The sequence below is a fragment of the Narcine bancroftii genome, chromosome 11 (genome assembly GCF_036971445.1).
Source record: "Narcine bancroftii isolate sNarBan1 chromosome 11, sNarBan1.hap1, whole genome shotgun sequence".
Taxonomy (NCBI): Eukaryota; Metazoa; Chordata; class Chondrichthyes; order Torpediniformes; family Narcinidae; genus Narcine; species Narcine bancroftii.
Window position 1 is genome coordinate 10,724,071 of NC_091479.1, and position 27,882 is coordinate 10,751,952.

At 43.1% G+C, this 27,882-nt stretch overlaps 2 protein-coding genes across 5 annotated transcripts in view; one reads left to right on the forward strand and one right to left on the reverse strand.

The window, feature by feature from the left end:
- Positions 1 to 1,982: 1,982 nt before the first annotated feature.
- Positions 1,983 to 27,369, reverse strand: LOC138745502 (cholesterol side-chain cleavage enzyme, mitochondrial-like). Its single transcript, XM_069902583.1, has 9 exons — positions 26,933 to 27,369; positions 23,059 to 23,214; positions 18,829 to 19,028; positions 15,435 to 15,635; positions 11,528 to 11,688; positions 9,888 to 10,054; positions 8,608 to 8,686; positions 7,051 to 7,242; positions 1,983 to 6,107 (listed from the first exon to the last, which is right to left on the reverse strand). The coding sequence occupies exons 1-9, from the start codon at positions 27,208 to 27,210 to the stop codon at positions 5,994 to 5,996; spliced, it is 1,548 nt and encodes a 515-aa protein (XP_069758684.1). The 5' UTR covers positions 27,211 to 27,369; the 3' UTR covers positions 1,983 to 5,993.
- terb2 (telomere repeat binding bouquet formation protein 2) overlaps positions 26,796 to 27,882 on the forward strand; it is a 50,322-nt gene continuing 49,235 nt past the window's right edge. For 3 of the 4 annotated variants that reach the window (XM_069902588.1, XM_069902594.1, XM_069902592.1), the window contains exon 1: positions 26,796 to 26,892. The gene's annotated coding sequence lies outside the window, so the exon portion shown is untranslated. The remainder of the gene's footprint in view (positions 26,893 to 27,882) is intronic. The other variant, XM_069902593.1, reaches the window with a different exon arrangement.

A 27,882-nucleotide genomic window follows, 5' to 3' on the forward strand; every position in this document is an offset into this window, starting at 1 on the left:
ATTTTATTATTTAAAAAAAATCTGGACAGGTGTATGGATGAGAAGAAGGTGGAGGGTTATGGTCATTGTGCAGCTAGGTGGGACTAGAGAGGAGTGTTTGGTTCGGTGCAGACTAGAAGGGCCTAATGGCCTGTTTCCGTGCTGTAATTGTTATGTTATATGTTATGTTATTAAAAAGAGCAAGAAGATAGTAAAAGAGAAAAGTTCAAACCCCTTACCTAACCTCGTTGCCAGATGCTAGATATGACCAGTATTAAAAGAAATGAATGTAACAAAAAATAAGGAACATGGAACAGATACAGACAATTTAATTGGAGTAAAATTATAAAGCAAGATAGAGTGATAAATGACCTGAGTGATAAATGAGTCTTATACCTGAATTATTAACTGAACATCAAATCTTTTCCACATTCAACCTCTGATCGTGAGTAGGTGGGGTAGCATCCTTCCGTTTAAGTAAAATCGCTCGCCTCGCCAGACGAGAGGCGCGACTCTGAACCAGAGGTTTTTTTTTTGTGTGCTTTTTACTTCAATCGCGGTGTCTGCAAGCTTTTGCTTTTTACCCCTTATAACGGAGAGGGTACTTGGGGATAGGATTTACGCACATTTGGAAAGGCAAGGACTGGTTAGAGACAGTCAGCATGACTTTGTTTAGCTGACTTGATTGAGTTCTTTTGAGGAAATGACAAATACTGTATGTACTGTTGTATAGCGTGATCCTTGAAATTTAAAAATTTCACCTTAAAATCAGGGTCATCCTGTAAAAAAATAATCTACAGTTCCTACCTTGATTTCCCCAATAATGTGAACATTCTTCCTGCATCTAATCTGTCCTGGGCCTTGCAAAATTTACAGTGTCACCATTGTCCATGGTACTGGTTAGATTTTAAATATTAATGCTGAGCGATCAAAGGAACTATTCATACTAACCACCTGAGACTCTCATTTGTACAAAAAAAATATTTATAGTTAAAATACTTGACCTGCATGTGTGTTATTTGTCTATATGTGAGTTATGTCTCATTGGGTGCCTACGTGTTTTGCTCTGAGGACCTGAGAACACTGTTTCATCAGGTTGTACTTGTGCAATTGGATGACTAAACTTGAAGGGATGCAGAAACCCTGGCAAATTTCGACAGAGGTGCGGTGGAAAGTGTGCTGACCGGCTGCATCAAGGTATGGTATGTCGAAAGATAGTGAACACACCCCAGGACGTCACAGACAAAACCCTCTCCACCATCGAGAACATCGACAGGGAACGCTGCCGTCGGAGACCAGCAGCAATCATCCAGGACCCACACCACCCAGCACACACTGCTGCCGTCAGGAAAGAAGTCTCGGTGCCACAAGACTCGCACCCCCAGGTTCAGGAACAGCTGCTCCCCCTCCACCATCGGACTCCTCAACAGCAAACTCCATCAGGGATTTATTGAAGGACTCTTACTTTCTTTTTGTTCTCTCTATATTGCACAGTCATTTTGTTTACATTCATTATCTGTTTATTATTTGTTTACATGTTTACACTGTGTACATTTTTTTTGCACTACCAATTAGTGGTAATTGCAGGGAAAAAAATCTCAAGGTTGTACGTACTCTGACAATAAATCTGAAATCTGTATCACCTTTTTAATCCACCTGGTCTTCACAGACTTCTAGAGTAGACAATTAACCTGTTCACAGGCCTCATGTTCCGTGCAGATGGGATTGTCCCTGTAAGTGATGAACTCTGTTAAGGTGTATTGACATTCTAGTAGCTACATTGCACATCCCTGGGAGAGTGCAGAACCTCCAGTTGGAAGTGTGGGTCTTTATGGAGTAGACTCACAATTTAGCCTTCCAAGGTTTAGAACGTAGGTTCCGTCTTACAAGAAGACAGATCTCAGCCTGACAGAATGGAGAAAGCCATTGGTGTCATAGATAGACCTCTTTTGGTGCTCAGCAGAGTTTTGATGGGTTCAAATAGAATCAAGGCTGGACACGTATTATGATCAAACAGTGGTCTTTATTCACACACAGAGGAATTCACAGAAAGGGCACACGTTGACAGACTTGGCACAGTGTACCAAGAAATGAGGGTTTTTCTTCTTCTTCACCCACCACCCACAGTTCTGGTATACCGAGAAACGAGGGTTTAACTTGTTTAGCACCTATCACCCACAAGAACAGCAGACTAATAAAAGTAGCTAACAAATGAGTACATGCACCTGGTCTCCAGTGTAGCCCCTGCTCGGGATCCAGCACTGGCCCATTGCAGTCAGGCCTCCGGAGCTGCCTGCAGCCTGGGTTTCAGGGATGGTTTGAAGTCACCAGCAAACAAGAGAGTGGCAGAGAAGGCACCTGCTACTCTTTCAATGCAGGATCGTCCACATGACATGCGAGGACCAAACGTGTGTCAGCCTCGCCTATGGGCAAATCTAACTATTAATTGGCAGTCGAAGGTCCAATCACACATCTGCTGCCAGGGTCAATCACGCCTCGCATGTAGGCAGATCTAACCTTTGATTGGCAGGCGAGGAGACTTCCAACTAGGCTCCAGCCAGAGAGGTTCTGCAATCATCTGCAATCCACATTCCAACCAGGTTCCAGTCGGAGAGGCCACATGACCCTCCACATTTCACACCACACCTCTTTATGTTTCTGTATCAACCTCTTCACTCTGCTACCATCGGGGATAAAGGTGTCTGAAGACGAGCACTCAGCGGCACAAGGACAGCTTCTTCCTCTCCGCTGTCAGATTCCTGAATGGACAATGAACTGCAGACACGGCCTCACTTTCTCCTAGTTTTCTTGCACCATCTATTCATTTTTGAAATTTAATTTATGGCAATATTTGCTGCAAATCAAAGATTTTCTTGGCAATAATTTCTGATTCTTAATCAAAATATTTGTGTGCTGTGTTTTTAAGGTCACCGCTCACTCACCCTAAAGGGGCAGCACAGTTAGCGTAGCAGTTAGTGTAATGCTGTTACAGCGCCAACGATCGGAACTGGGGTTAGAATCCCACGCTGTCTGTGCGTTCCCCCCCATGTCTGCGTGGGTTTTCCCTGGGGGGGGGGGGTTCCGGTTTCCTCACACTATTCAAAACATACCGGGGGTGTAGGTAATTGGGTGTAATTGGGCGACACGGGCCGAGCGGGCCTGTTACCATGCTGTATTTCTAAATTTAAATTTAAATAAGAAACTTCAAATATCTACTTTGTGAGCCAAGTAAACTGGAAACTGCTTCTGGTTATACAAAAGAAATGTTAAAGTTTATACTTATCACTGCCTTTGAGTACTTGGGATATAATATCTAGATTTTTAAAACCATTTAGTATGTCGATAGACAATAGGTGCAGGGGTAGGCCATTTCACCCTTCAAGCCAGCACCGCCATTCACTGTGATCACGGCTGATCACCTACAATCAGTTCCCTGCTCCTGCCTTCTCCCCATGTCCCTTGACTCCGCTATCTTTACGAGCTCTACCTCGATAATGACAGAAAAGCATTAAAATGTGCAAAGCAGAATGTACAGTGTACAATTTTCAGACAGACGAACATACAGATGGGAATGAAAGTCACCCTTAACCCTTCCCCACATCTAAATAAGATCATAGCCGATTCAATTGTAACCTTAATTTGCATTTTTCTCAGTTTTCGAGTGATCGTTGAAAGTAAACCTTCACAAAAAAACTTTTCCATGTTAAGGTCGTAATTTTATGAACATTTGCGTTGAAAATAATAGTTCTTTACACTAATCATTTGACACATCATTAATCATTTCCTGAGTTACAACTCATGAAGAAAAATAGATGAGACAAATGAAAATCAGAAATAATCTGACCTGCATGTAAGCAATTTATAAATATGTTTCTAATCTAACATTAATGAATCAGTTTAATTTAAAATTGACATTAATATTTTCATCAGCGAGTGTTATAGACTGTGTTCTCTCTCTCTGTGACCAGGATTATTAGTTATTACAACCTTTACATGACGTCACAACACCACAATCTGCTTTCCAACTAGTTCCTGTAACATAGCATCTATTTTCACCCGGTAAACTCCTTTGAATAAAGGACAATATTAAGAAAATCTAGTTTTTCTAAGGTTGGTTGGATGAGTAATTGATTTACTCAAATGTTATCCCTTCATGTTTGCATGAAAAAGAAAAAAAAAAGAGGTTTTATTTTAACTTCTCATCCCAAGCACATTTTCTCTGAGAATGGAAGAGACCCTCGATGCTTGCTCAATCTCTTGCTCAATGTGTACAAGGCACAAGAGTCCGGGTAACGGAACCATCACACTGGCAATGACGATTTTGCTTCCTGAACACTTTTGGGTGTATTTTATGGTTTTTGAGCTGCTGATCACGAAAACCACCATAAAATTTTCCCATCGCGTACCATTTTTCGGATATCATTGATTTTTGTGATTTCCTGTCATATTTTAAGTCTACTTCTAGCATACAAAACCGTGAAGTGCAACATGTCATTGAAAATTCATTTTCTGCATTTGCACTTGGACTCCTTCCCGGCTGACTTCGGTGCCGTCCGTGATGAACACGGTGACATTGGGACCTTAGAAAAGCAGTGACTGGAATTCATCAACGCTGGGCCGACTATTGTTGGACACTGACACGAGAGGCATCAGATGCTGAGTACAAATGAAAATTAACGAGAGCAGTGTGATAGTACAGATTCTATTACCATATGTATGTGTTCAGATGGTCGTGTAGGATGACTGTGATTGGCTGAGAGTGTAGCCACACCTACTGGCAGGTCTTAAAGGATTGCTCCTAGCCAGACCAGGTCATTCTGGACTGGTCGACCTACTTGTGATACGCTCCAGTCTTTTAGTTAATAAAAGCCTTGGTTTGGATCAACAAGCCTTTGGTTCTTTCGACGCGCTCAACAAGCATTTTTAGGTCAGTTGTGTCAGCCTTGTTATGTTACAGCGCCAGTGACCAGGACCGTGGTTCGAATCCCATGCTGCCTGTAAGGAGTTTCTACATTCTCTTCATGTCTGCGTGGTTTCCTCTAAGTTCTCCGATTTCCTCCAGCCTTTCGAAACGTGCTAGGGGTTGTAGGTCATTTGGGTGTAAATGAGTGTGATGTATGTCTAAATTTAAATTTAAAATGATGTGATCACTGGTAAACAGGCTAAATTCAATAAAAGTTAATTCATTGTTTCTCCAACTTCCGACGTGATGCAGGAAATCTGAACATCTTTGTGTTCAGCTTGAAGTTGTCTAGCATAATCCCCCATTTTTTTCTTTTGAAATAAATTTGTTGTCCAGAGTAATTAACGTTTACCATAGAACAGATCTTTGTATACATCATATATAGTATTGAAATTTACACTAATAATATTGGAAGAAATTGGTTTTTGGTATTTCATTTTCAAATTACTGCAACTGTGTATGGAACATCGCAAATTAAAGAAAACATATGCAACATATAAGACAAGTTGGCCAGATTTGGGCAGCAATATTGGTTAACGCAACACTATTACACCGCCAGCAACCTGGGTTCGAAACTGGTGTTGTCTGTAAGGAGTTTGTATGTGCTCCCTGTCTCTGCGTGGATTTCCTCCGGCTGCTCGCACCCTCCAAAAATCTACAGTGGTTGTAGGTTAATTGGGGTATTTGGGCTCAAATGTTTAAATCTATATTGAAAAAAAAATGAATCAAACATTTGTCAAAACTGAATGATTTCCATTGAAATTATTTAGATTTAGACATACACCATTTCGGCCCATGAGTCCGTGCCGCCTAATTTATACCCCATTGACCTATACCCCCAGTATGTTTTGAACGGTGGGAGGAAACCAGAGCCCCCCCCCCCCCGCCCCGGGAAAACCCACACAGACACGGGGAGAAGGTACAGACTCCTTACAGACAGCGCAGGATTTGAACCTCCGTCCCGATCGCTGGTGCTGTAGAGGTGTTGCAGTTACCGCCACGCCAACCGTGAAGAATAAAACTTATTTACATAAACAGATCCCTTTTCTCTTCACTTGATGGGTTTTAAAGTTAGAATGATGGGCTTATTGGGAATGAGGATGAAGTCAAAGATGTCTTCCACATCAGTCATATGATGGTATTCAATTTTAAAGTTCTGGAGCATCTGAAAGAAATAAAACAGTTATAGACATGGAATAATTGCTGTATTTAATCTCCCGATACTTGTCATATCCTACGTACTTTATAGCCAATTAAATATCATTAAAGTGTAGTAATACAGAAATCTATGAAGCTAATTTGTGCAAAGCAAATTCCAACAGAAATAACAAAAGATAAAAGTAAATGTTGAATGAAGGATAAATATTGGCCAGGACATCTGTTTTTCGAAAATGTGTCAGGGGGAATCTTTTATCTGAGGGAACAGATCGCTGTTCAATTTAATAACTCATCCCAATCACTAGCACTGCTGCTTTCCTGCACTGGAGAGCTTGGAACCATCGAACATTACAGCACAGAAACAGGCCCTTTGGCCCTTCCAGTCTGTGCCAAACAATTTTTCTGCCTAGTCCACTGACCTGCCCTCGGGCCATATCCCTCCAGTCCATGTACCTTTACAAATAATGTTAAAATTGAGCCTGCATTTACCAATTCAGCTGGCATCTCATTCCATTCTCCTTCCGCTCTCTGAGGGAAGAAGTTCCCCCTTTCACCCTTAACCCATGTCCTCTAGTTTTTATCTCACCTAATCTTAGTGGAAAAAAGCTTGCCATCTATACCCATCATAATTTTGGGCACAGGTAATCGGCCAGGTTTTATAAAAGCAATGGGTAAAAATGCAATTCATTGCAAATTAGCTCATTATACTTGCCTTTCTCTTTATCATCTTTGATCTCACAGTCATGAGTACATCCTAAAGGAATTTTATTTCCAGCAATCAGTGCTCCACAGATTTCTGTAAATTCTCCTTTATAGCATTGCATATCGATCTTTTCAATAGTATCATTGAATTTGAAGTATTGAAATGCTGTTTTTCTTTGATTCTATAAGACCCCCTAACCTGATAATGTGCAATGATGTTAATATACGATCTAAAGACTCCAACTTACATGAATCAGAAAGATAAAGACTTTTGTCTCTGCGATCCTGCGCCCAATGCACTGCCGTGGTCCAAATCCAAAGGCAAGGTTGGTGAAGTTTGTTCTTTCCTTCTCCAGCCACCTTTCGGGTCTAAATTTTTCTGGATTGCTAAATATATCGGAGTTTCTTCCCATTGCATACAATCCGAGGTGCACTAAAGTCTACAGGAGGAAATCAATAATTGGTGCTGTTCAGATCATCAGTCCGGCAGCCAATTGGCAACACACTTTTAAACAAATTTTTAAACGATTTTATTGAACAATTGCAATTTGCAAGGTGAATAATGAAACTGTGGATGTAATCTTAAATTTCAGGGGTGTGTGTGTGTGTGTGTGTGTGTGTGTGTGTGTGTGTGTGTGTGTGTGTGTGTGTGTGTGTGTGTGTGTGTGTGTGTGTGTGTGTATGACTGCAGGTGCGTGTATGTGTGTCTGTGCATCCATGTGTTTGTTTACCCGTTTGTGACTATGTGTATGTGACTGTAGGTGCATGCATGTTTGTCTCTGTGTGACTGTATGTATTTGTGTGATTGTAGGTGAATGCATGTGTGTGTCCGTGCACGTGTGTTTGTCTACCTGTGTGTGACTCTGTGTGTGTGAGTGTATGTGTGTCTATGCCTACACACGTATGTGGGTGTACACTTTAATCTTACCCGCAGGTAAAATGAAAAGCAATGTGTGAGAGTTTGATTGTTAAGCTTGGGTGTATTGAATGGTCATTGATTTAAGCTTCTAATTAAATGTCCTCTATTTAAAGGAAAAAAACAAGTAACTAATGACAGTGGTTCATGCAAAAGTATAAGAGTTCCTGGAGGTACAATAAAATCTCTGGTATCTGAAATTTAAGCAACCGGCAAAAAAACAGGGAAAATAAAATTTAAAAATTAAAAGAAATAAGGATAAAATAATTAGCAAAAAATACGCATTTAAAATTGTAAATGTTCTCTGAAGTGACACAAACATTTGGTGAAGATGGGAGCAATTATTCAGCCAGCGGAGTGTCTCGGACGGGCTTTATTTGTAGCAGCTGTTTGAATAAAGTTGTGTGAAACAGCAATGGCGTCGCCCAGGATGAAGAGCTGGTTGATGCCGCTCGCCGTTGGGGTGACTCTGTTAAAGTGTCTCCATATCCCTGTTTAACAAGAGTCGCCCTGGTCAGAGGCTTTATCTGCAAACTTGGGAGGGGGGTGGATGGGGGTTAATTATCTATCATGTTATTGTTCGTCTTTCGGGTGGCTCCGTGGAGGGGGAGGAACCTGCAGATGCAGCGATGGTTAAATGTTTTCAAAGAATGTGACTGAAAATAAAGTAAAATATTTTAAGGTTTATATATTCATGGTGAAGTTTGTACAATGCAGTATTTTTGTCTTTTAAGCTGTTTATTCTTAATGCACGTGTATTAGTTAGGTATTGTAAGTCTCAAGCCACAGGAAAATATACATCTACCAATCCCCATAGGTGCCGGACACTATGGGTTTTACTGTATATACATGCTAAACTAAGCACATGATTTAATTGTCTATGTCATACCCCAACTGGTAACAGATAATTTTGCAACACGAGGTCTTTCTTTAAATATCGCTGTAATGTTATTCCCACTGGATGAATTCTAGAAAATATAAATGTACAGCACATATTTGTTACCACTGTTCCAACACAGAAAGTCATTAAAAAAAATGAAGACCATAAGGCCATCAGCCCATCGAGTTTGCCATGCCATTGAATCATGATGTGATCCATTTTCCCACTCAGCCCCACTGCCCAGCCTCCCCATACCCTGGCTAATCAAGAACCTTATCAATCTCAGACCCGGCCTCCACAACCACCTGTGGCAACAAATTCCATAGATTCACCACCCTCTGGCTGAATAAATTCCTCTGCATCTCTGTTCTAAGTGGACACCCTTTAATCCTAATCTTTGCCACCTTGCTTGGAAATACCGCTGACATCTGGGATGTTTGGAGAGTTTAATTCATTGGTAGTGTCGGAACAGATGAAGCCATAGACAGCAAGTTTAAAAGCATACCCGCTGGAGGCATTACAACATGGTACGACCACTGCTCGGAGCAAGATTGGAAGAAGCTACGAAAGGCTGTGACTGCAACTCCTCACCTAATACAAACTCCCCTCCATGGTCTCCATCCCTTGCTGCCTTGCAGAGGCAGCCACGTACTAAAGGATCCATCATACCCCAGAGACGCACTCTCTTTCTCTGCCTTTCATTGGGAAACACGTGTTTCCAGGAAAACTTAGAATAAATTTGATTGGGGATATGTATGAAACATGTTAAGCCACAGTGCAAAATGTGCCAAACTTTAAAAGAGTTAATTTTGTCTATTTCATGAAACACTATTTTTCTCATTGACTTTCTGTAGATTTTTCTGCTTTAAATAAGCTTTAGGTGAGATTCTAACCCTGAACGGGGTTGGAACCAGAAGGAGGAACATGAATCACAATTACCCATTAATCTGTCGAAGTTTGGCGCAGCTCCACCTCCGTGGGATGGCACGGTTAGCTCATCGCCTTTACAGTGCCAGCAGTCGGGACCGGGGTTCAAACCCTGAGCTGCCCATAAGGAGTTTGTACCTCCTCCCCGTGTCTGCATGTGTTTCCTCCAGGTGCTCTGGTTTCCTCCCATTGTTTGGAATGTACCGGGGGTTGTAGGTAAATTGGGCGGCACGGACTCATGGGCCGAAAGGGCCCGTTATCATGCTTTAGGTCTAAATTAATAATTTCAAAGTTAAAAAATACCATACAAATTTGGAGAGGAGACCGTTTTTTGGTTTCCTTTGCAACAAGCGGTTTCTTACCTCAGAGTTTCCTTCAACGTAGCTCTGAGGAGTGGCACTGATTTTAGCATCTGAACCAGATCTCCTCCTTCTTTCTTACTGGTTTCCATAATCTCACAGCGTAAATTTTCCTGAAATTCTGGGCGTTTGGCAAGCTCGTATGTTATCCATGACAGAACAGTGGAAGTCTATTTCAACATTGAAATGACAATAAAAGAGTATGCTAGATAGGTTACAAAAGACCTACTTTGAAAATAAAATCATTACTTTGCTAATTTTAAATCATTTACTAAACAATGACGTTGATAGCTATCAAATGTAATGAGATCAGATACTATTTATTGTCACGTAAGAAAACAAAAATGTAATATTACGCGAAATTGCCTTTAGTCTGCCGTAAAGCAGACAAATTTTCAAATGGTGCAATCGGTACGCCTGTGTCAGCTGATTTGAGTAGAGGTGAAGGCCTTCAATCCCAAGCATAATTTGAGGTAATTTGGTGCTAATTGAATTGCTTTTCCACTGAACCCTTAAACAGTAAATTAGCCATCAATTCCTGGGACGCAGTGCCAACGGAGAAAGGGTAAAAGATTTCCCATTATCATTTGCATTGTCCCATGCCCTTACAGAACCTTTACCTGTTGAGAACATCAGTACTTCTCAACCTATGGTCCGGGGTTGGTTATAGGTAGCCCCCGTGTTCCCTTCTGACTCAACAGCCATTTCTCAAAACGGACGCAAGTTGGAAATTCACTGTGTCTGTTTTATCATTCGTCAAATACAACATGGCGGCCAGTGCTCGCCACCCCTGCTATAGGTGCTATTTTCCATAGATATGCCCCTACTTTCACCCCAGAAGCGTAATTTTTATACTTACATATTTTTTTCTTTTTTTTTGGATAACTTTATTTTAAACCATGATGCATAAAATTAAGGACTTAATACAAATTATAAATATTAATATAAGTATATATAACATATAACAAAAACCCCTCCAACCCCACTTACTAAAGAAAAAACCCTCCCCCTTTGTATACCCCTTACCTAAAACCACCCCAACTACCCCTTTTCAAAGAAAGAACGGGAAGAAGAGATGTAACCTCAAATGACATAGACAAACATCGTGAATTGAGGCCAAGGCCCAAGTATTCAACATTTTAAACCCATATAATCCAAATAAGGGCTCCAAACAAAAAAAAATATGTTTTTTTTCCCCAACGGTATACAAGATCTCAATTCTGTATGCCCTCGAAATCAACTCTACCTCATCTTTCCAAGTAATTGCAATAAATTTTCTCACATTTGCTAATGCTAGTCTCAAAAACGCTATTTGAAATTTATTTAATCTTAATTCCAAATAAATCTTTTTGGGACATATTTTTTCTTTACAGTATTTTTTTTGGCCGCACGTTTGGATGATCGTAATTCAGGGACTACCTGGAGCTCAGACAACGGAGTAAAGAAATAAGTAAAACAAGGCTGTAAATTTATCAACAAAAAAAAATCCCCCCAAAAGAAAGCTTGAAAGCACTTCCCAACAAAACCAAACCGAGATTGTGGTAGAGTTGCCAGAGGGGGCTTGAGTTTGACAGCTCCCACCTCCCACTGGGTTGGTCAGTGGGCTTGCCGTAGATTGTTTCTGTAAGCTGTTTCTTTCTTACGGTGTCAATTGCGCCTGTCATGATGTCTATGATGTTGGCTCTAATGTCTTCAATAGGGAGAACGTCTTGCTGCAAAATATCTTGAAGGATGCCAACATTTTTTTTGTCATTTATTTTTCCCTGTTGGAATTCCTTGTATATTTTCAGAATAAAACTATTAGCTGGAAAAGAAAAGAAAGGAGGGGCCATCAGAGCATAAATGGGTCACAATTGGCCAACTGAACCATCATAGTTTCATTCTTCCTGGAGAAGTGAGCAGAATAAGACATTTAAATTTTACATTTTAAATTTAGACATACAGCACAGTTACAGGCCCTTCCGGCCTATGAGCCCGTGCTGTCCAAATACTCCAATTGACCTACTGTCCCGTCATAGACCAGCAAGACAGTGTTATTTTTAAAATATATTTATTAATAAATATTAATAATATTACCTTAAATCTAAACTTAACCCCAAACTTTGCACAAATGTTCGTGTGTGTGTGTGTGTGTGTGTGTGTGTGTTACCCAAAGCTTTACAGCTTAGGCAATTCCTAAAGTTCAGTCTTAGAAATCCTGCATTGAAACTCAGAACTTTTAAAACTAACGTTCAGAAGTAATTATTAAGTAGGTAAGACATGAAGACATCAGACTCCATTTTACTCCTTGTAGAGATGCTTCCATAGAAGTGTTCTTCCAACTGGATGATTAGGCACAACTCACCTCTTCCTTGCATAGCGGAAACTAAACTTGTGACTTCCACAAGGCTTCCAAAGATCCAGGCAAGGGACAGATGAAGTTACCATCAGAATGGTCATGATCCAAATGAAGCAATTCTCCTGCTTCCTTTGCTACATATGGGTCAATCCAAAAAATGGCCATAGTAGATCATTGTTTCCCTGACAAAGAGGAACAGCAGAAGTGTCCATTTCTTACAAAGTCCTTCACTTCTGTGCCTTGCAGAACTCTAGTTACTTATAAATCAATCTTGCTTCTTCAAGTGTCTCAATACTAAAATCTGTTTCCGTTTCAATTTCCCAAAAATTGACTTCTTTCTCCACAGATGTCTTTTCCTTGGGTAAACAATCCGTTGTTCTGGTTCTTAATTGAGAGCATTTGGTTTTGACTCAGGCCACTTAAGGATGCCTTCTGTCTGACCACAAGCTGTGGATGGTTTTTGCTGTGAAAAGGTTTTGTTATGAAAATGGTTTAGAGCCTGTGTTAACCCTTAAAATGTTCTCACTAAATAAAATGTGAGCTCACAACCCCTTGAATGTTTTCAAGGGTGGGAGGAAACTGCAGAGCCTGGAGGAAAGCCGCGCAGACACGGTGAGAACTTACCAATTCCTTACAGTGTGGATATGAACCTGGGTTGCTGGTGTTGAGCTAACCACGTCTTACGTGTTTAATGCTGAATTTGATGTAATGAAAGAAACAATGATTCCTTGAGTAAATGATATTTTTTTTGGTGGAAGAACTCAGCAGATCTCCAAAATGGCGCTTATTTATCTTTACCTCCTGTGGACGTTGAGAGATCGGCCGAGTTCCTCCAGCATTTCTGTATTTTCACTACAATCTGCTGTCTTTCCCTGTTTCACTCAGTTTTTGGCTTTTGTTCAAGCTTTAGGCAGATCCTTGGAAGGTCAATGCAATTTGTGCCTTGATGTGGACGTCATCGGAAAGACTTGCATTGACCTTGCCTAGTTGTCCCAGAACACAAAGGCTTGCTTGACCATTTCGGAGGAAGGTTACGAGATTGCTGTAGGTGAGGAGTCACACACTTCAGTGAACCGAAAGGGTCTTGCAACAACCTGGAATCACTATTTTCCATGCGAGGGTTGGAGAACCAGAGACATATCAATCCTGCCTCCCCCGACTTCATTACTTTAGAAACTAATGTGGAATCTCAAATTTGTCCATCTAAACTTAGTAAAGCAAGATTTATATCAGATTCAGATTTATTGTCAGAGTACATCACATACAATCCTGAGATTCTTTTTTCCTGCAGGCTAGGTGGAATCATTATTTATTGGCTGTGCAAAAAAAAACCGGACTCAATGTACACATGTAAATAAACAATGAAATGTAAACAAACTGACAGTGCAATACAGAGAGAAAAAAATCAATAAAGTGCAAAAGTACGAGTCCTTAAATAGGTCCCTGATTGAGTTTGTTGTTGAGGGTCTGATGGTGGAGGGGGAGCAGCTGTTCCTGAACCTGGTGGTGTGAGTCTTGAGACACCGAGGCCTCTTTCCTGGAGGTAGCAGCAAGAACGGAGTGTGTGCTGGGTGGCGCGGATCCTTGATGATTGCTGCTGCTCTCCGACGGCAGCGTTCCCTATAGATGTTATCGATAGTGGGGAGGGTTTTACCTGTGATGACCTGGGCTGTGTTCACTTCCTTTTGCAGGGCTTTACACTCGGGGGCATTGGTGTCCCCCATACCAGACCGTGATGCAGCTGGTCAGCATAATTTCCAGCACACATCTGTAGAGATTTTCCAGGGTTTCCGATGTCATGCCAAACCTTTGCAAACTTATGAGGACATAGAGTTTGTGTGTGGTGTTCAAATTGACACTGATATCCCCTTCCTGTCCATTTGCTCATTGTTTAAAGTTGGCATGCCTCACCGTTAGTTCGCCAATCACGCAAGACACATTCTCAAACAACCAGAAAATTCACTTCTCCAGCAGGTGCCAGATACCGGGGTCTTACATTGTATTAGATTACTACCAACTGCAATAGGGAGATCCATCGTGAATCGATCCTTCAATAGGTACCATAGCTACAAATGAATGATGCTCTGGTCCTTATGGCAAATTCAAGAGGCCTACTGCATGGTGGATTCACTTGGTACTCTAGGAGTCTTTAAATCATCCATGATGCACAAGAAATTATCCTCAGCACTACTGACCACCATGTTGTCAACCTTCTACAGGAGTTCTATGGAGAGCATCCTGGCCGGCTGCCTCACTGTGGGGTACAGTTGCTGTAGAGCGGTGGTTCCCAACCTTTTCCTTTCCACTCACATGCCACTTTAAGTATTCCCTATGCCATAAGTGTTCTGTGATTAGTAAGGGATGGCTTAAGGTGGGATGTGAGTGGGAAGGGAAGGTTGAAAATCACTGCTCTAGACCCAATTGTTACTGAAATATTTTGCTTGAGAAAAATTGTCATTGCCCCATTTCCTTTGGAGTTCTGAAACCGTGCACATAACGAGTCCATGAGGGACGATTAAAACAGTGGTTTTCAAACTTTTTCTTTCCACCCACATACCACCTTAAGCAATTCCTTACTAATCACAGAACACTTATGGCCTAGGGAATACTTAAAGTGGTGTGTGAGTGGAAAGTACAAGGTTGGGAACCACTGCTGTAGAGCATCAGGTTGGAGGTCAAGAGCAGTAGAGAGGATCACTGGGGTCTTCCTCCTCCCCATTCATGGGATTTACTGGGATTGTTGTCTGAAGAGGGCTTGCAAAATCAGTGAGGACGCCTTCCACTCTGCACACTGCTTCTTTCAGCTGGTCCCATCAGGGAAGAGATGCAGGAGGATCAGAGCCAGCTCCACCAGGCTGAGGAACAGCTTCTTCCCAGGGGCAGTGAGGATGCTGAACGACTAATACAAACCCACTTGACTATTTATTTAACAACAATACTTATTTATAAGCACCGTGCTTGCGTGGATCGTTTATTTGTATTTGTGTTGCATCTGCTTGTGTGTTTGCAGTGCATTCTCCGAGGACTGGAGAACACTGAGTGTTCCTGGTACAATCAGATGATCAATGAATAAGATTCCTATATCGACACAAAAATAATTGAGAGTGAGAGAAAGAGCAGTGCAACATTTTTTAAAAAGCTGTTAATTTACGGAATCGGAAGCGATAATTTAACGACAGAAGACAAATTTAAATATTTCCAGTTTTTCTTACCATGTGCATGAATGACGTCCCAAGACTCTACGTGTTCCTGCCAGATCTTCGAATTGATTGATTTCAATAGCTTTGGTGAAATATAGAGCATTGGAACGGTGGTTTTAAACAGCTTGATTATCGAATTGATATATTGCTGCGATTCCTTGTTTATATTTGTCAGGAAGGAAAGACGTTGTCCATACAATAATTGACAGATCGCTGCAAGAAAGAGTTAGCAAGTTTGTCCATCCCTGCTGTAGAGCATTGGAGCAGAGATTAATCCCAGAAACACATCAATACAGTAGTAAAGATCAGTACAGAGTGCAGGAGCTACAGAGAAATCAATTCAAATCAACCAGTGCAGACTCGAAAGGCCAACATGGACTGTTTCTGCTTCGTAAATGGTTATATGGTTAACACTGGAAATTATTCATTATTACTCTGTGTAAATCATTAAGGCTGGAGGGACTGGTATTGACCCAGGGAGAATGCGGAGTGGAGACCCAGCACTGCTCTGCAAGGTCCTACTGCCCAATGCTACGGTCAACAGCTCCATAAAGGCTTTTAAAGGAGCCAGTGGTGTTTTATTTGAAATCCTGCAACCGTGAAGTCTGGGCTCTGTATTTGACTCTGGGGTTGCAGGGCACCAGTGATGGGGAGAACATCCCCCTTTGAAAAGGATAAGCAGAGGAGATGACTGTAAGGACACTGGCCACTTTGGCAGACCAGCGAGGGGTTCAGACAAGCAGGAACAGCGGGCTGTTGGCGAATTGCGAGTGAGGAACCCACACGGGCTGCAGGCTGCGGGCGACGAGGTCAAAGGACTCACACCGGTGGGCTGCTGGAGACAGGGCCCATAAGCACCAAGCATCAGAACCAGGGATTCAGGTGGGTGCTGAGGGCAAGAGGCCTGCTGACCTTCCCTGGGCGCTGAAGGTTTCCTGATCGTGTCAGAGGTTTGGATCTGAGATCTGTTTAAACTGGAGTCTTGTATGGCTACAGAAGCTGCTGGAGGTGAATCCAAGGACACTCAGTGACTCTGAGGGAACTCTCTTTTGCATCTCTTTCTCTGACTGCAAGAGGCACCATGCATTGTTAATAGCGACTCTGTCTGCCTTATGCTAGACTGTTTTATTGCATGTCTGGTCTGATCTGATTTGAGCGGTGACAATAAGTTAGTAAGGAGGGAGAAATAAAGCTATTTTGAGTGATCATTAACAGCTCAGAGACCACCAGAGCTTTTGGATGGCAAGACCATTGCCCAAAGATCATAGCCATCCAAAGTTTAAACTAACGGCATTAAAAAAGAACAAGTGCACAAAAGGAGGTGATATGTTTTTACACACTGAACAGCCTCCTCAAAAACAACAGCGGCTTTGAATATAGAGGGCAACCCGTCAAGAAACAGGTAATGCAATTTCATTCTGATTTAGGTGCCTTTCTTATTAACAGCAAAGCTAAGACTTAACATCAACGTAGCAAGTTTGCATGTGGCATAAAGATCAGAGATGTTGTGGACAGCAAGGATGGCTTTCACAGCTTGTAGGGGGATCTGAACAAGGTGGAAAATTGGGATGAAAAATGGCAGATGGATTTTAAAAAAATTTCAATTTAGACATACAGCACGGTAACAGGCCATTTCGGCCCACAAGCCCTTGACGCCCAATTACGCCAATTAACCTACAACCCTCGGTAGGTTTTTGAAGGGTGGGAGGAAACTGGAGGTGCCAACAAAACTGATGTAGACACGGGGAGCATGTACAAACTCTTTACAGACAGCGCAGGATTCAAACCCTAGTCCTGATCACTGGTGCTGTAACAGCGTTACGCTAACCGCATCACCCTTAATTTAATGCAGACAAGTGTGAGGTGTTGCATTTTGGAAGGACAAACATAGTTAGAACATACACGGTAAATGGCCGGGCACTGAGGAGTGCAGAGGAACAGAGGGATCTGGGAATACAGATACATAATTCCCCGGAAGGGGTGTCATAGGTAGACAGGGTTGTAAAGAGAGCTTTTGGCACATTGGCCTTCATCAATCGTAGTTTGAGTTGTAGAAGTTGAGATGTTGTGGTAAAGTTGTATAAGACATTGGTGAGGACAAATTTGGAGTATTTGTGCAGATTTCATCACCAAACTACAGGAAAGATATCAATAAGATAGAAAGAGAGCAGAGAAGATTTACTAGGATGTTGCCAGGACTTCAGGAACTGAGTTACAGGGAAAGATTAAACAGGTTAAGACTTTATTCCCTGGAGCATAGAAGAATATCAGGAGATTTGATAGAAGTATTCAAAATGATGAAGGGGATAAATGCAAGTAGGCTTTTTCCACTGAGGGTAGGTGAGATACAAACCAGAGAACGTGGATTAAGGGGGAAAGAGGAAAGGTTTAGGGGGGAGCGCTGAGAGTGGTGGGAGTGTGGAACGAGCTTCCAGCGAAGTGCTGAATGCGGGCTCAATTTTAACAGGATGAGAGAGGTGTGGAGGGCTATGGCTATAGTTTGATAAAGACTAGAAGGGCCAAAGAGCCTGTTTTCTGTGATGTAATGATCGATGGTTCTATAACACTAAATTGTGCAAATTCCCGAACTGCGCCTACTTGAAGGAACGTGATCTGGGGCTTTGAAAAGGCAGTCATCTGTGATGGGAAAGGGATATGGGGGTGAGGGACTTGATAAGTGACAGAAGTCCATGTTCTGCTAATTGGAAGAATCCCTCTTGCTCTAACTCTTCGTACAATAAATGTTTGACTGATGCATGTACTCCAACCACTCCAAATGTCGCTATAGTCAGGCATAGTAATCTGTAAAAGTACACTCCCAAACAATTTATGGAAAATACATCGTGGTACAGTTAGCGTGGAACTAGCACAATGCTGTTATAGCACCAGTGGCTGGGCCTCAAACAACTGGCAAAAAAAAGAAGAAAATCAGTAGGCAAAAAAAAAATCGGTGTTAGTTTATGAATCACGTAACACTCAATCTCAAGCAACCAGAAAATTCACTTATCCAGCATCCATAGGTTCCGGACACCAGGGATTTTACTGCATCTCTTCAGGGGGTTTGGTGTTGAATTATGTTTCATATTTCAGCGAACCTTGTCTCTCTCTGCTAAAGGCTCAACTTTTGCGGTTGAAGCATTCTTCAAGAGACCTGCATGACATTTGCTCTTCCCACACAGACGATTCCAATTCAGGACAAAACAGACTGTTCGCCACAGTCACAACATTTTGCAGTTAACTGCAAAAATGCCACCTACAATAAATGCTGCAGTTTGCCAACTCTACCAAGTAAAAAGTATTTAAATTGCTTTGTGAGATTTAAAATTGTCTGAGAATCATTTCCAAAAGGCCATCATTTTAACATGCTGAGAATAATCTAAATTAATCTGCAGTTATGAATACTTACTTTGGAGTGTGAATTTGAAGAGATAATTTCTCAGATCGACTGACCATTCGCCATTTCTAGTTTTCCCTGTATGTCTGTAAACCATGGACATAAAATCTAGTGACACCTCATTGATAGCAGGCACAAACTTTTGGATTGCCTGGGGTGTGAACATTGCTTTGTTTAAAATAAGTCGATTTTTTCTCCAATCATCCCCACTTCTGTAAGACACAAGGACCATTTGTTGACAGGCAGGTTAATAGTTTCACAGACACTGCACAGGAGAAGCTGGAGCAGGAGTTGGTTGACCCGCCAACCCACTCCACCGAGAACTGACTCCTTGGCTGGTCTTTCACCTCAGTACCACTCTCCTGCATTTCCCTCGATCCTTTGTCTTTAATCCCATCTCCACTATTACACCTGTTTTATCCCTAAACAACGGCTTAATGTCTGCATGTCTCTGAAGTTCTGGAGCACAGAGGAATAGACATTTCCCAGCCTTCCATAAAAGGGACATAGGGGAAAGCTATGGTCTTACTTCACAAAGTTTGGAAAAGAGGAATTTGAAATGGCTTGAAGAACCTTGTGACTTCTGTTTCAAACACCACGAGCTGGAGAAGTCCCTATCAGGCATCTCTTAACCCACCTTCAGCATAGTCCACAGGTCGCACATTTACCTCGTCGATCACCTCAGGGTCCATATTCAATTACAAAGGGCATAGACCAGTGGTTCTCAATCTTTTTCTTTCCACTCACATCCCACTTTAAGTAATCCCTAGGCCATCGGTGCTCTGTAAGGGATTGCTTAAGGTGGGATGTGAGTGGGAAGGGAGGTCGAAAATCTCTGCTCTCGACCCAATTGTTACTGAAATATCTGGCTTGAGAAAAATTGTCATTGTCCCATTTCCTTTGGAGTTATGAGACCGTGCACATAACGAGTCAATGAAGAACGATTAAAACAGTGGTTTTCAACCTTTTTCTTTCCACCCACATACCACCTTAAGCAATCCCTTACTAATCACAGAGCACCGACGGCCTAGGGATTACTTAAAGTGGCATTTGAGTGGAAAGAAAAAGGTTGAAAACCATTGGCCTAGAGGCTTGTAAGGAAAGCCCCTAAGGCTACAAATAAGAGAATTGAGTGTTGCAAGGAGAGGGTGAACAGCAACAGAGCTATTTCTTGCTCTGAACTTTGTTGACGTTCCCAATGTCAACATTGGGTCCATCCACATTATTTTAGGATTCTTGCCCTCTTTTATGTGTGAATTGGGGGAGCCAGTCAGTTCATAAGTACGAGTAGTTTGTAAGTCGGATGTTTGTAACACGGGGTCTGCCCAGAAATGCTTGGTACACAATCCTATTGTGACTTGTGTTCTTGGTCTTAGCCAATAAACACAAGCACCCCCACATATTTTCTTAACCACTGTACTTCTCTGCCCCGCTGTCCTCAGGGTTTTATGGACGTGCAATGCAAGGCGCCTCTGTTCTCCTATGCTTTTTGGTATCGTGATGCTTATCAGCTGTGATCACTCCCACTTCTCGGATTGAATTTTCCTCGTCACATTTATGCTTTAGATTCTAAATTCTAAAATTTAGAAATGCAGCACGGTAACAGGCCCTCGAGGCCCAATTACATCCAATTGACAGGCACGTTTTGAAGGGAGGGAGGGAAATGGAGTGCTCAGCATCAGGGGCCTCAAGACTCTCACCACCAGGTCCAGGAACAGCTGCTCTCCCTCCACCATCAGACTCCTCAACAACAAACTCAAATCAGGGACTTTTAAGGACCCTTACTTGGGCACTTTATTGATTTTTTCCCTCTGTATTGCACAGTTTACATTTCTTTATTTGTTTACCTATGCACGCCTGGTGTTTTTTTTTGCACTTCCAACAAGTGGTAATTCTGCCTCGCCCACAGGAAAAAGAATCTCAGGGTCATATGTACCCTGAAACCGAATGTGATTTACTTTCCATTTCTATTCGCCCCTGAAGTCATGGTCTTACTGGTTAATGCTGTTGGGAAGGAAGTTCCAGGACTTGATAAAGGAACGGCATTATATTTTCATGTCAAGGTGATGTGGTACCTGGTGAGGAATGTTCAGATGGGTGGTGTTCCTATGCACCTGCTGTGGGAATGGTCAGTTTCCAACCCCTTTCGCCCAGGTTGAAGCTCGATTCTTCAGCATATGTACCGTAAGGAATGGAAGTCTCAGATACTTTAGTTTCCCCAGTACTTCTTTATTGCATCACCCCCAACCCCGGCTCCACTCTCCATAGGGGATCCAGAAGCTCCCCTAACTTACAGGGTTAAAATTCTCCAATGCTATCTGACATTAACCAATCTCAAAACAGGCACCTCCTAGACATTATTCCAATGTACATGATGCACCTTGTTGTGGACCAACCACACAGACCTGTTCCCCTAATTCTTGTAAATCGCATGACTGCAGAGAGAGACGAGACTGTTAGAAATTTATCGTCAAGTTGTTGTTACCAGGCAACCAAACATTCCTGAGCCTCTCGCTGTCCTTGGTCATGGTCCTAATGGAATTTCAGATTGCTGTCGTTAACCAGGCAACACACATCCCCCCTCATTGTCCTTTAGTTATTTGCAATTGTCCCAGCCTAGGCATTAACCAAGTTGTACTTATGTATTAATATTTTAGTTAATTAATGTCTCAATGCATTTGATGTATGAATCTGCACCAATCTAAACCAGAAAAACCCTTACCTCTACCTCTACCATTGGTTTGGAATATCCTTGCCAGGTAACATTTGTTCAGCCATTGTGCTTGTTTGATATCAGACTGATTACTTTGGGTAGAAATTGATGTGATTTCAAGGGTTCTCAGCCTTGGTATATTGTAGATGAATCAATTTGGCTAAAGATTATCTGTTGTGGTATAAGGGATCTGAGAAGGATGTCCTCCTCCATCTTAACTCCCCCCCACCCCCACCACCGCCCGTCTTTTACTATGTCTGTCTCTCTCTGTCTACTTTACCCCAGCTCTACATTCACAAAGCCAATCCCCCCCCCCCCCCCCATCAATTCTCACCCTTCCCATCTCCTGTCCTCCTCTCAGTCCCCACATCCGGTGATCACCTTTTGTCTGTTGGTCTGAACTCCTCCCCCTGCCATTGCTTTTATCCAAGCGCCCGCCTGTTTATCACTCATACCTTGAAGAAGGACTCATGAAATGTCGGTGATATATCTTTACCTCGTATGGACGCTGCATCCCTGTGTCTTTACTACGATCACAGCGTCTGCACACCTTCGTGTTTCATCTCAGTCGATGCACATCTTAGTACTTAACTGAAGAAAAATCCTTAGCCTTTAGTTGAGTGGCTAGGCCATGCAATTTTGAGAATGGGGATGTTCCTGGAGTCTCCTTTTAGTTGTTAATTAGTCACCACAATCCATGATAATGTAGTGTGCTGTGCGAGAGCAGTGGAACAGACTGGAGACGCAGGCTGTTAGCTCGACTGTTGCAGCAGAGTGTTTATTCAAACTTCACGAGCTCGCTTATCAGGCCGGCAGTCAGACTGTGTGTACGCCCTACCGCTGACGCAAGCGGGCATGCCAACTTCCGTTCTGAAATCAAGCGCTCAGTGGCACAAGGATGGCTTCTTCCCCTCTGCCATCAGATTCCTGAATGAATAACGTGCCAAGACATGGCCTCACATGGACTTATTTTTTTTCTCTGTACTATTTTTATTTGTAAGATGGTTTATATAAACGTTTGCACAGTGGCTCTGCCGCAAAGCAATGAGTTTTGTGGCACGTTCAAGACAACAAGTTCTGATTCTGAAAGTGGGCCGAGGAATGGCAGATGGAATTTCACTCAGACAAGTTCAAGGTATTAGACTTTGGTAGGTAAAACCAGGGTAGGATATAGTGTGAGTGGTGGGGCCCTGGGAGTGTACAACAGAAAAAAAACTTCTGGGGAGTGCACCGACATAATTCCATGAACGTGGCAGGGTGGTGAAGATATTTATTGTGGATCCTTTCATGAATTGGGGTAGGTAAAAATAGACCAAGCAGCCAGAGGAAATGGGAAAAGCAAGAACAACTGTAGTAATAATCACAAAACATGAGGTATGTAAACCGGAAAGGTTTAGTGAGATACATGTGAATGTAGACAAGATGGACAGACTTGGTTGACCTGGACAACTTGGCTGAAAGACCTATTTCTGTGATCTAGAACTCTTAAGAATCTTGTTTAGAAATAAAGTTGATAGATTGAAACTTACTTTAGCAAGATTCCATATTTTTCGTTCCTATAGTCTTTGTAAGCCAACCAGGGTTTCAAACTCAGTCTCTCTGGAAAGATATCTTCTGCTCTGAACAACGTGTCAATGTCATTGAGATTCAGAACAAAAACACTGTCATAATTGCCAATCCTTTCCCTGTATATCAACAGATAAATATAGTCAGGACCATATAGGCAACAGCAAATACATAATTATGGACAAATATACGAATATTACAGGGGTCATGGTTCATTCAGGTGGATGGTGTAATTGAACTATAGTTGAGCCATTCTCCACAGGCGCCCATCTCCCCACCACAGCACATTTAAGCAAAAGCCTTAATTTCTTTTCTTTCTTTTTCAATCTTTTTATTATTATTATAATTTATAAACACATACAGTTCAAAGAGATATAAAAAAATACATAGTAAGTAATGAATTAATACAGAGATATTAAACAATAATATTACAGAATAAAAATATATCATAAAAAAAAATTTTTTGATCAGTTTAGGGTGTGAACTATCTCTAAAAAAAAGATATAATTAATAACAATATATGAAAAAAGAGGAAAAAAACCCCAAAAAAGAAGAAAAAACAAATCTGAATTTAAAAAAAACCTACCGATTGAGCTAAACCACGCCGATCACTCCGATCTCATCTTACAGCCCAATTATCATACATAATCATAAGCCTTAATTTCTTTTCATAATATTTTAAATTTTCATAATATTTAAAAAAATTTTTTGTGTACAAAGGAACATGAGAAATAGGAGCAGGAGTTGGCCATCCATCCCGGCGGGCCTGCTCCCCCCATGGCTGATCTGATAATCGGCTCATCTCCACCCACCTGCCTTCCCTTATTATGTAGAAATCTATCCAAAATATATTTACTGGTATGACACCTTCCTGGTTATGTCACAACATTCTTAGCAGGGAGGGTGATGTAGGGACCAATGACATAGGTTGGAAAGATGAGCAAGGGGAATCCAGGGAGATAGGCGCTAGGTTAAGGAAGAGAACTGCCAGGGTAGTGATCTCAGGATTGCTTTCCATGCTCCTATTTGAGAAATAGGAGGGTTAAGGCAGCTTAACACCTGGCTGGGGTCATGGTTTAGGAGGGAGGGCTTCAGGTTTCTAGATCACTGGGCTTTGTTCCAGGGAAGGTGGGATATGTACTGACAGGAGGGATTGCATCTGGAGTGGAAGGGCATTAATATCCTTCTGGGTAGGTTTGTTAGTCTGGTCCCGATGGGCTTAAACTAGATTTGCAGGGGAAGGGGAACTAAAATGTTAGAGCAGTTAGTGGGAAGAAGGAGATAAAGGTCATGTGAGGACTGCATGTATACGCGGAACTCAAAATCTTGTACATGACAGAAAAATTTTCTCAGGCGTATTTATTTTAATGGAGGGAGTATTGTTAGAAAGCCTGGTGATTATAGGGCATGAATTGACATGTAGGATGACAGCATTGTGTAATTAATGAGACTTGGTTGCAGGTTGGGGAGGATTGTCAGCTTAATATTCCGGGGTTCCATTGCTTCAGACAAGATAGAGGTTGAAGGATGAAAGGGGGAGGAGTGGCATTGCAAGTCAGGAAAATGATCTCAGATGTACAAAGTCAGGAGAGCCAGGAGGCTTTGTCTACAGAGGCCACATGAGGAACAGGAAAGGTGAGACCACACTGATAGGTGCCTCTAACAGGGGCACAGTGCTGAATGATTAGATTTCTGAGCTCACCAAAAATGATCAAATATCCTAATGTTCTAGGTGGCATTTTATCCCCCATCAGCCACCACTCCCTCTCCTCAGTCCTCCAATCCCGTTTCTGTCAAATCCCCTGTATTCAGAGCCAGCGTCTGAACAAATCTGAGGGGCATTAGGGCGGGGTGGGCAACGCGTCAAAATAAACGGCGATGGGGGAGGTCTCGCGAGACCTGGCCTCGGTGGCCGCCATGTTGTATCTGGTGTTGTATAATCGAGGGCAAACACTAGGATTAGGAAGGAGGACGAGTGAACCAGTTGTGGAAGAAATAGGTTCCTTGTATGTCCAGAATAGTGCTCAGTGGTGGTGGTGGGGAGAGGGAGTGGGGTGGGGAGGTCCCCACTAGTTAAAACTCCCTACTTGTTTATTTTGCCTCTTTTTACAGAGGTTCTGGGGCAGCGCTCTGCCGAGCTCCAGCAGCACTGCACCCTGGCCGCCCGATAGAGAGAATTGGAGGAGCAAGTCTGTCAAGAGATAGCAGACCGATGTAAGAAGCAGAAAGTTGTGACGGCAGGAAAAGTTAACTTGCCAAATATTGACTGGGGCTCCCATACACTCAAAGGTTTGGAGTTTGTCAAACGTGTTCAGGAAAGTTTTCTAAATCAATATATAGAGGTACCAACAAGACAAGAGTGCAGAGGGATCTGGGAATACAGATACCTGTACATTGTTCCCGCAGGTGGACTGGATTGTAAAGAAAGCTTTTGGCACCTTAGCCTTTATAAATCAAGTATTGAGTACAGGGATGTGGTGTGGCAGCAAGCACGCACAAAACTCGAAAGACTGTACTTTTCAATAAAAGTCTGAACCCCAGTTCATGCCTTGGTGGCTCCCCTGTGTGACTGACTCAGCAGGGGCCAGCTCAGGTCTACATTCAGGTCGGCTGATTGTCAGCCCCTTGGGTGATTTTCCTGCAGGCACGGAGATCAAACCCTGCAGCAGACTGGTGGTCGTATCACCACAAGGAGTTGGGATTTTGGAACTTGGGTTGGGGGTCAGGGAGGAAGTGGGGTTTGGGGGAAAGGGGAGGTAGAGGGTCAGAGGGGGAACTGGAGGGTAGGGGGTCAGAGGAGGGGAGATGGAAAGTAGGAAGGTCAGAGGAGGGAGGTGGGTTTGATGGTCAGACTTTGATGGAGGCTTGAGGATCAGAAAGGGAGGAGGAGAGTTGGGGTCAGTGGGTGCATGTGGGGGTTGGAGGGCCAGGGGTAGGAGGAGCAGAGGGGGAAGTGGAGGATTGGGAGGGTCAGAAGGGAAGGTGGGGGGGGGTAGGGGTGTTAGAGGGGGAGGGGAAGGGAAGGTTGTGGGTTGGGGGTCAGGGAAGAAGTGGGGTTTGGGGGAAAGGGGAGGTAGAGGGTCAGAGGGGGAACTGGAGGGTAGGGGGTCAGAGGAGGGGAGATGGAAAGTAGGAAGGTCAGAGGAGGGAGGTGGGTTTGATGGTCAGACTTTGATGGAGGCTTGAGGATCAGAAAGGGAGGAGGAGAGTTGGGGTCAGTGGGGGCATGTGGGGGTTGGAGGGCCAGGGGTAGGTGGAGGTAGTAGGAGGAGCAGAGGGGGAGGTGGAGGATTGGGGGGGGTCAGAAGGGAAGGTGGGGGGGGTAGGGGTGTCAGAGGGGGAGGGGAGGGGAAGGTGGTGGGTTGGGGGGTCAGGGAGGAGGTGGGGTTTGGGGGAAAGGGGGATGTAGAGGCTCAGAGGGGGGAAGTGGAGGGTACGGGGTCGGGGGCGGGGGAGGTCCGGGGTCAGAGGAGGAAGTGGAGAGTAGGGGTCGGGGGGGTAGATGGAGGATAGGAGAGTTAGATGAGATGGTCTAGGGGCTGGATGGCGAGGAATTCAATCGAGTGGGGGTGGGGGGGTGTGAGTCGGGAGGGGGGCACAGAAGGATAAGGAAGGAGAGGGGTGAGGCAGCCGTGGGGAGGCTGAAGTTGGTGCCGATGAGGGGGGGGGGGGGTGATCCGGACCGGGGCGAGGGGCGGCGGGGTGCTCCGCTCTGCGGGCGCACGAACAAAGTTGATGGACTTCACGAAAGTTTTTCTTTCAACAAAATGCAACTTCAAGTGGACACCGAGTTTGAGGTTTGGAGAGATCCGTTAAATACGAGGCTAATTTACTGACCTGTAAATGGAACCAAACTTGTTGAAGTTATCTAACATGATGTTGTGCAGGTTTCTGTTCCCCTTGTTCCTCCAGAAATTGTACGCACTGACCCAATTGTTTCTCCAGTTGCCCGGCAAATCATCGAGGGTTTTCAAAGTTGTTGGTGTCTGGGAAGTTGCTGAATGATACCTCTGGGGGGTGGAGGTGAAGTCGTGGTCCAGGGACAGCAGGGTCCGCCTGGGACCCGAAATGCTGGCAGGTCCAGAGAGTCGGAAACCTCCCCTGCTCATGAACATCTTGCTCCTCGCCTGATCACCCTGTCCCCACTGCTGGTTTGTTAAATTATATATATACCCACGTTCAAGGTCTTGTTTCCAGTAGTTATGTCATTTGAAAACAAAATTTGAATCCTTTGTTCATCTCCAAAGCAATGACGTACTGTCCACAGGGGTGTGTGAGAGATGAGTAAACTTGACATGAAAATATGAAAGATGGGGAAACTAGTGCAGACATGTGGAGTGATGGATTAAACCAGTATGAACAGGCTAAGCATGGAAATTAGGATGCAGGAAGCAGAGTCAGCCTATGTAAGATAAGAACCTTCTAGTCCTTGGACAGGATCAGTGAGCCCACCGTATGAATAAGATGAGGAGAGGTAAGGAATAATAGAATGTAGGAAGTTGAGATCGTCTGGATGAGATAAGGGTCTCCTAGCCCGAGACAGAAGTACCAAGTTCTACATATATAATTAGTAAGCCATACACAGATTTATCAAGTTATGCATATTTAATTAGTAAACCCGAGACAGGATTAGTGAATTCTGGATATGAAGGAACTGTAGCTCTGAGAGTTGGAAAGGTGTGAATGGGGACAAGGGCAAGTTTGTGAATAAGGACCATGAGAAGACACCGACAGGATACCCCCTGGTCCTCCAAGTGCACCAAGTAACCCTAACCCTTACCTAATGC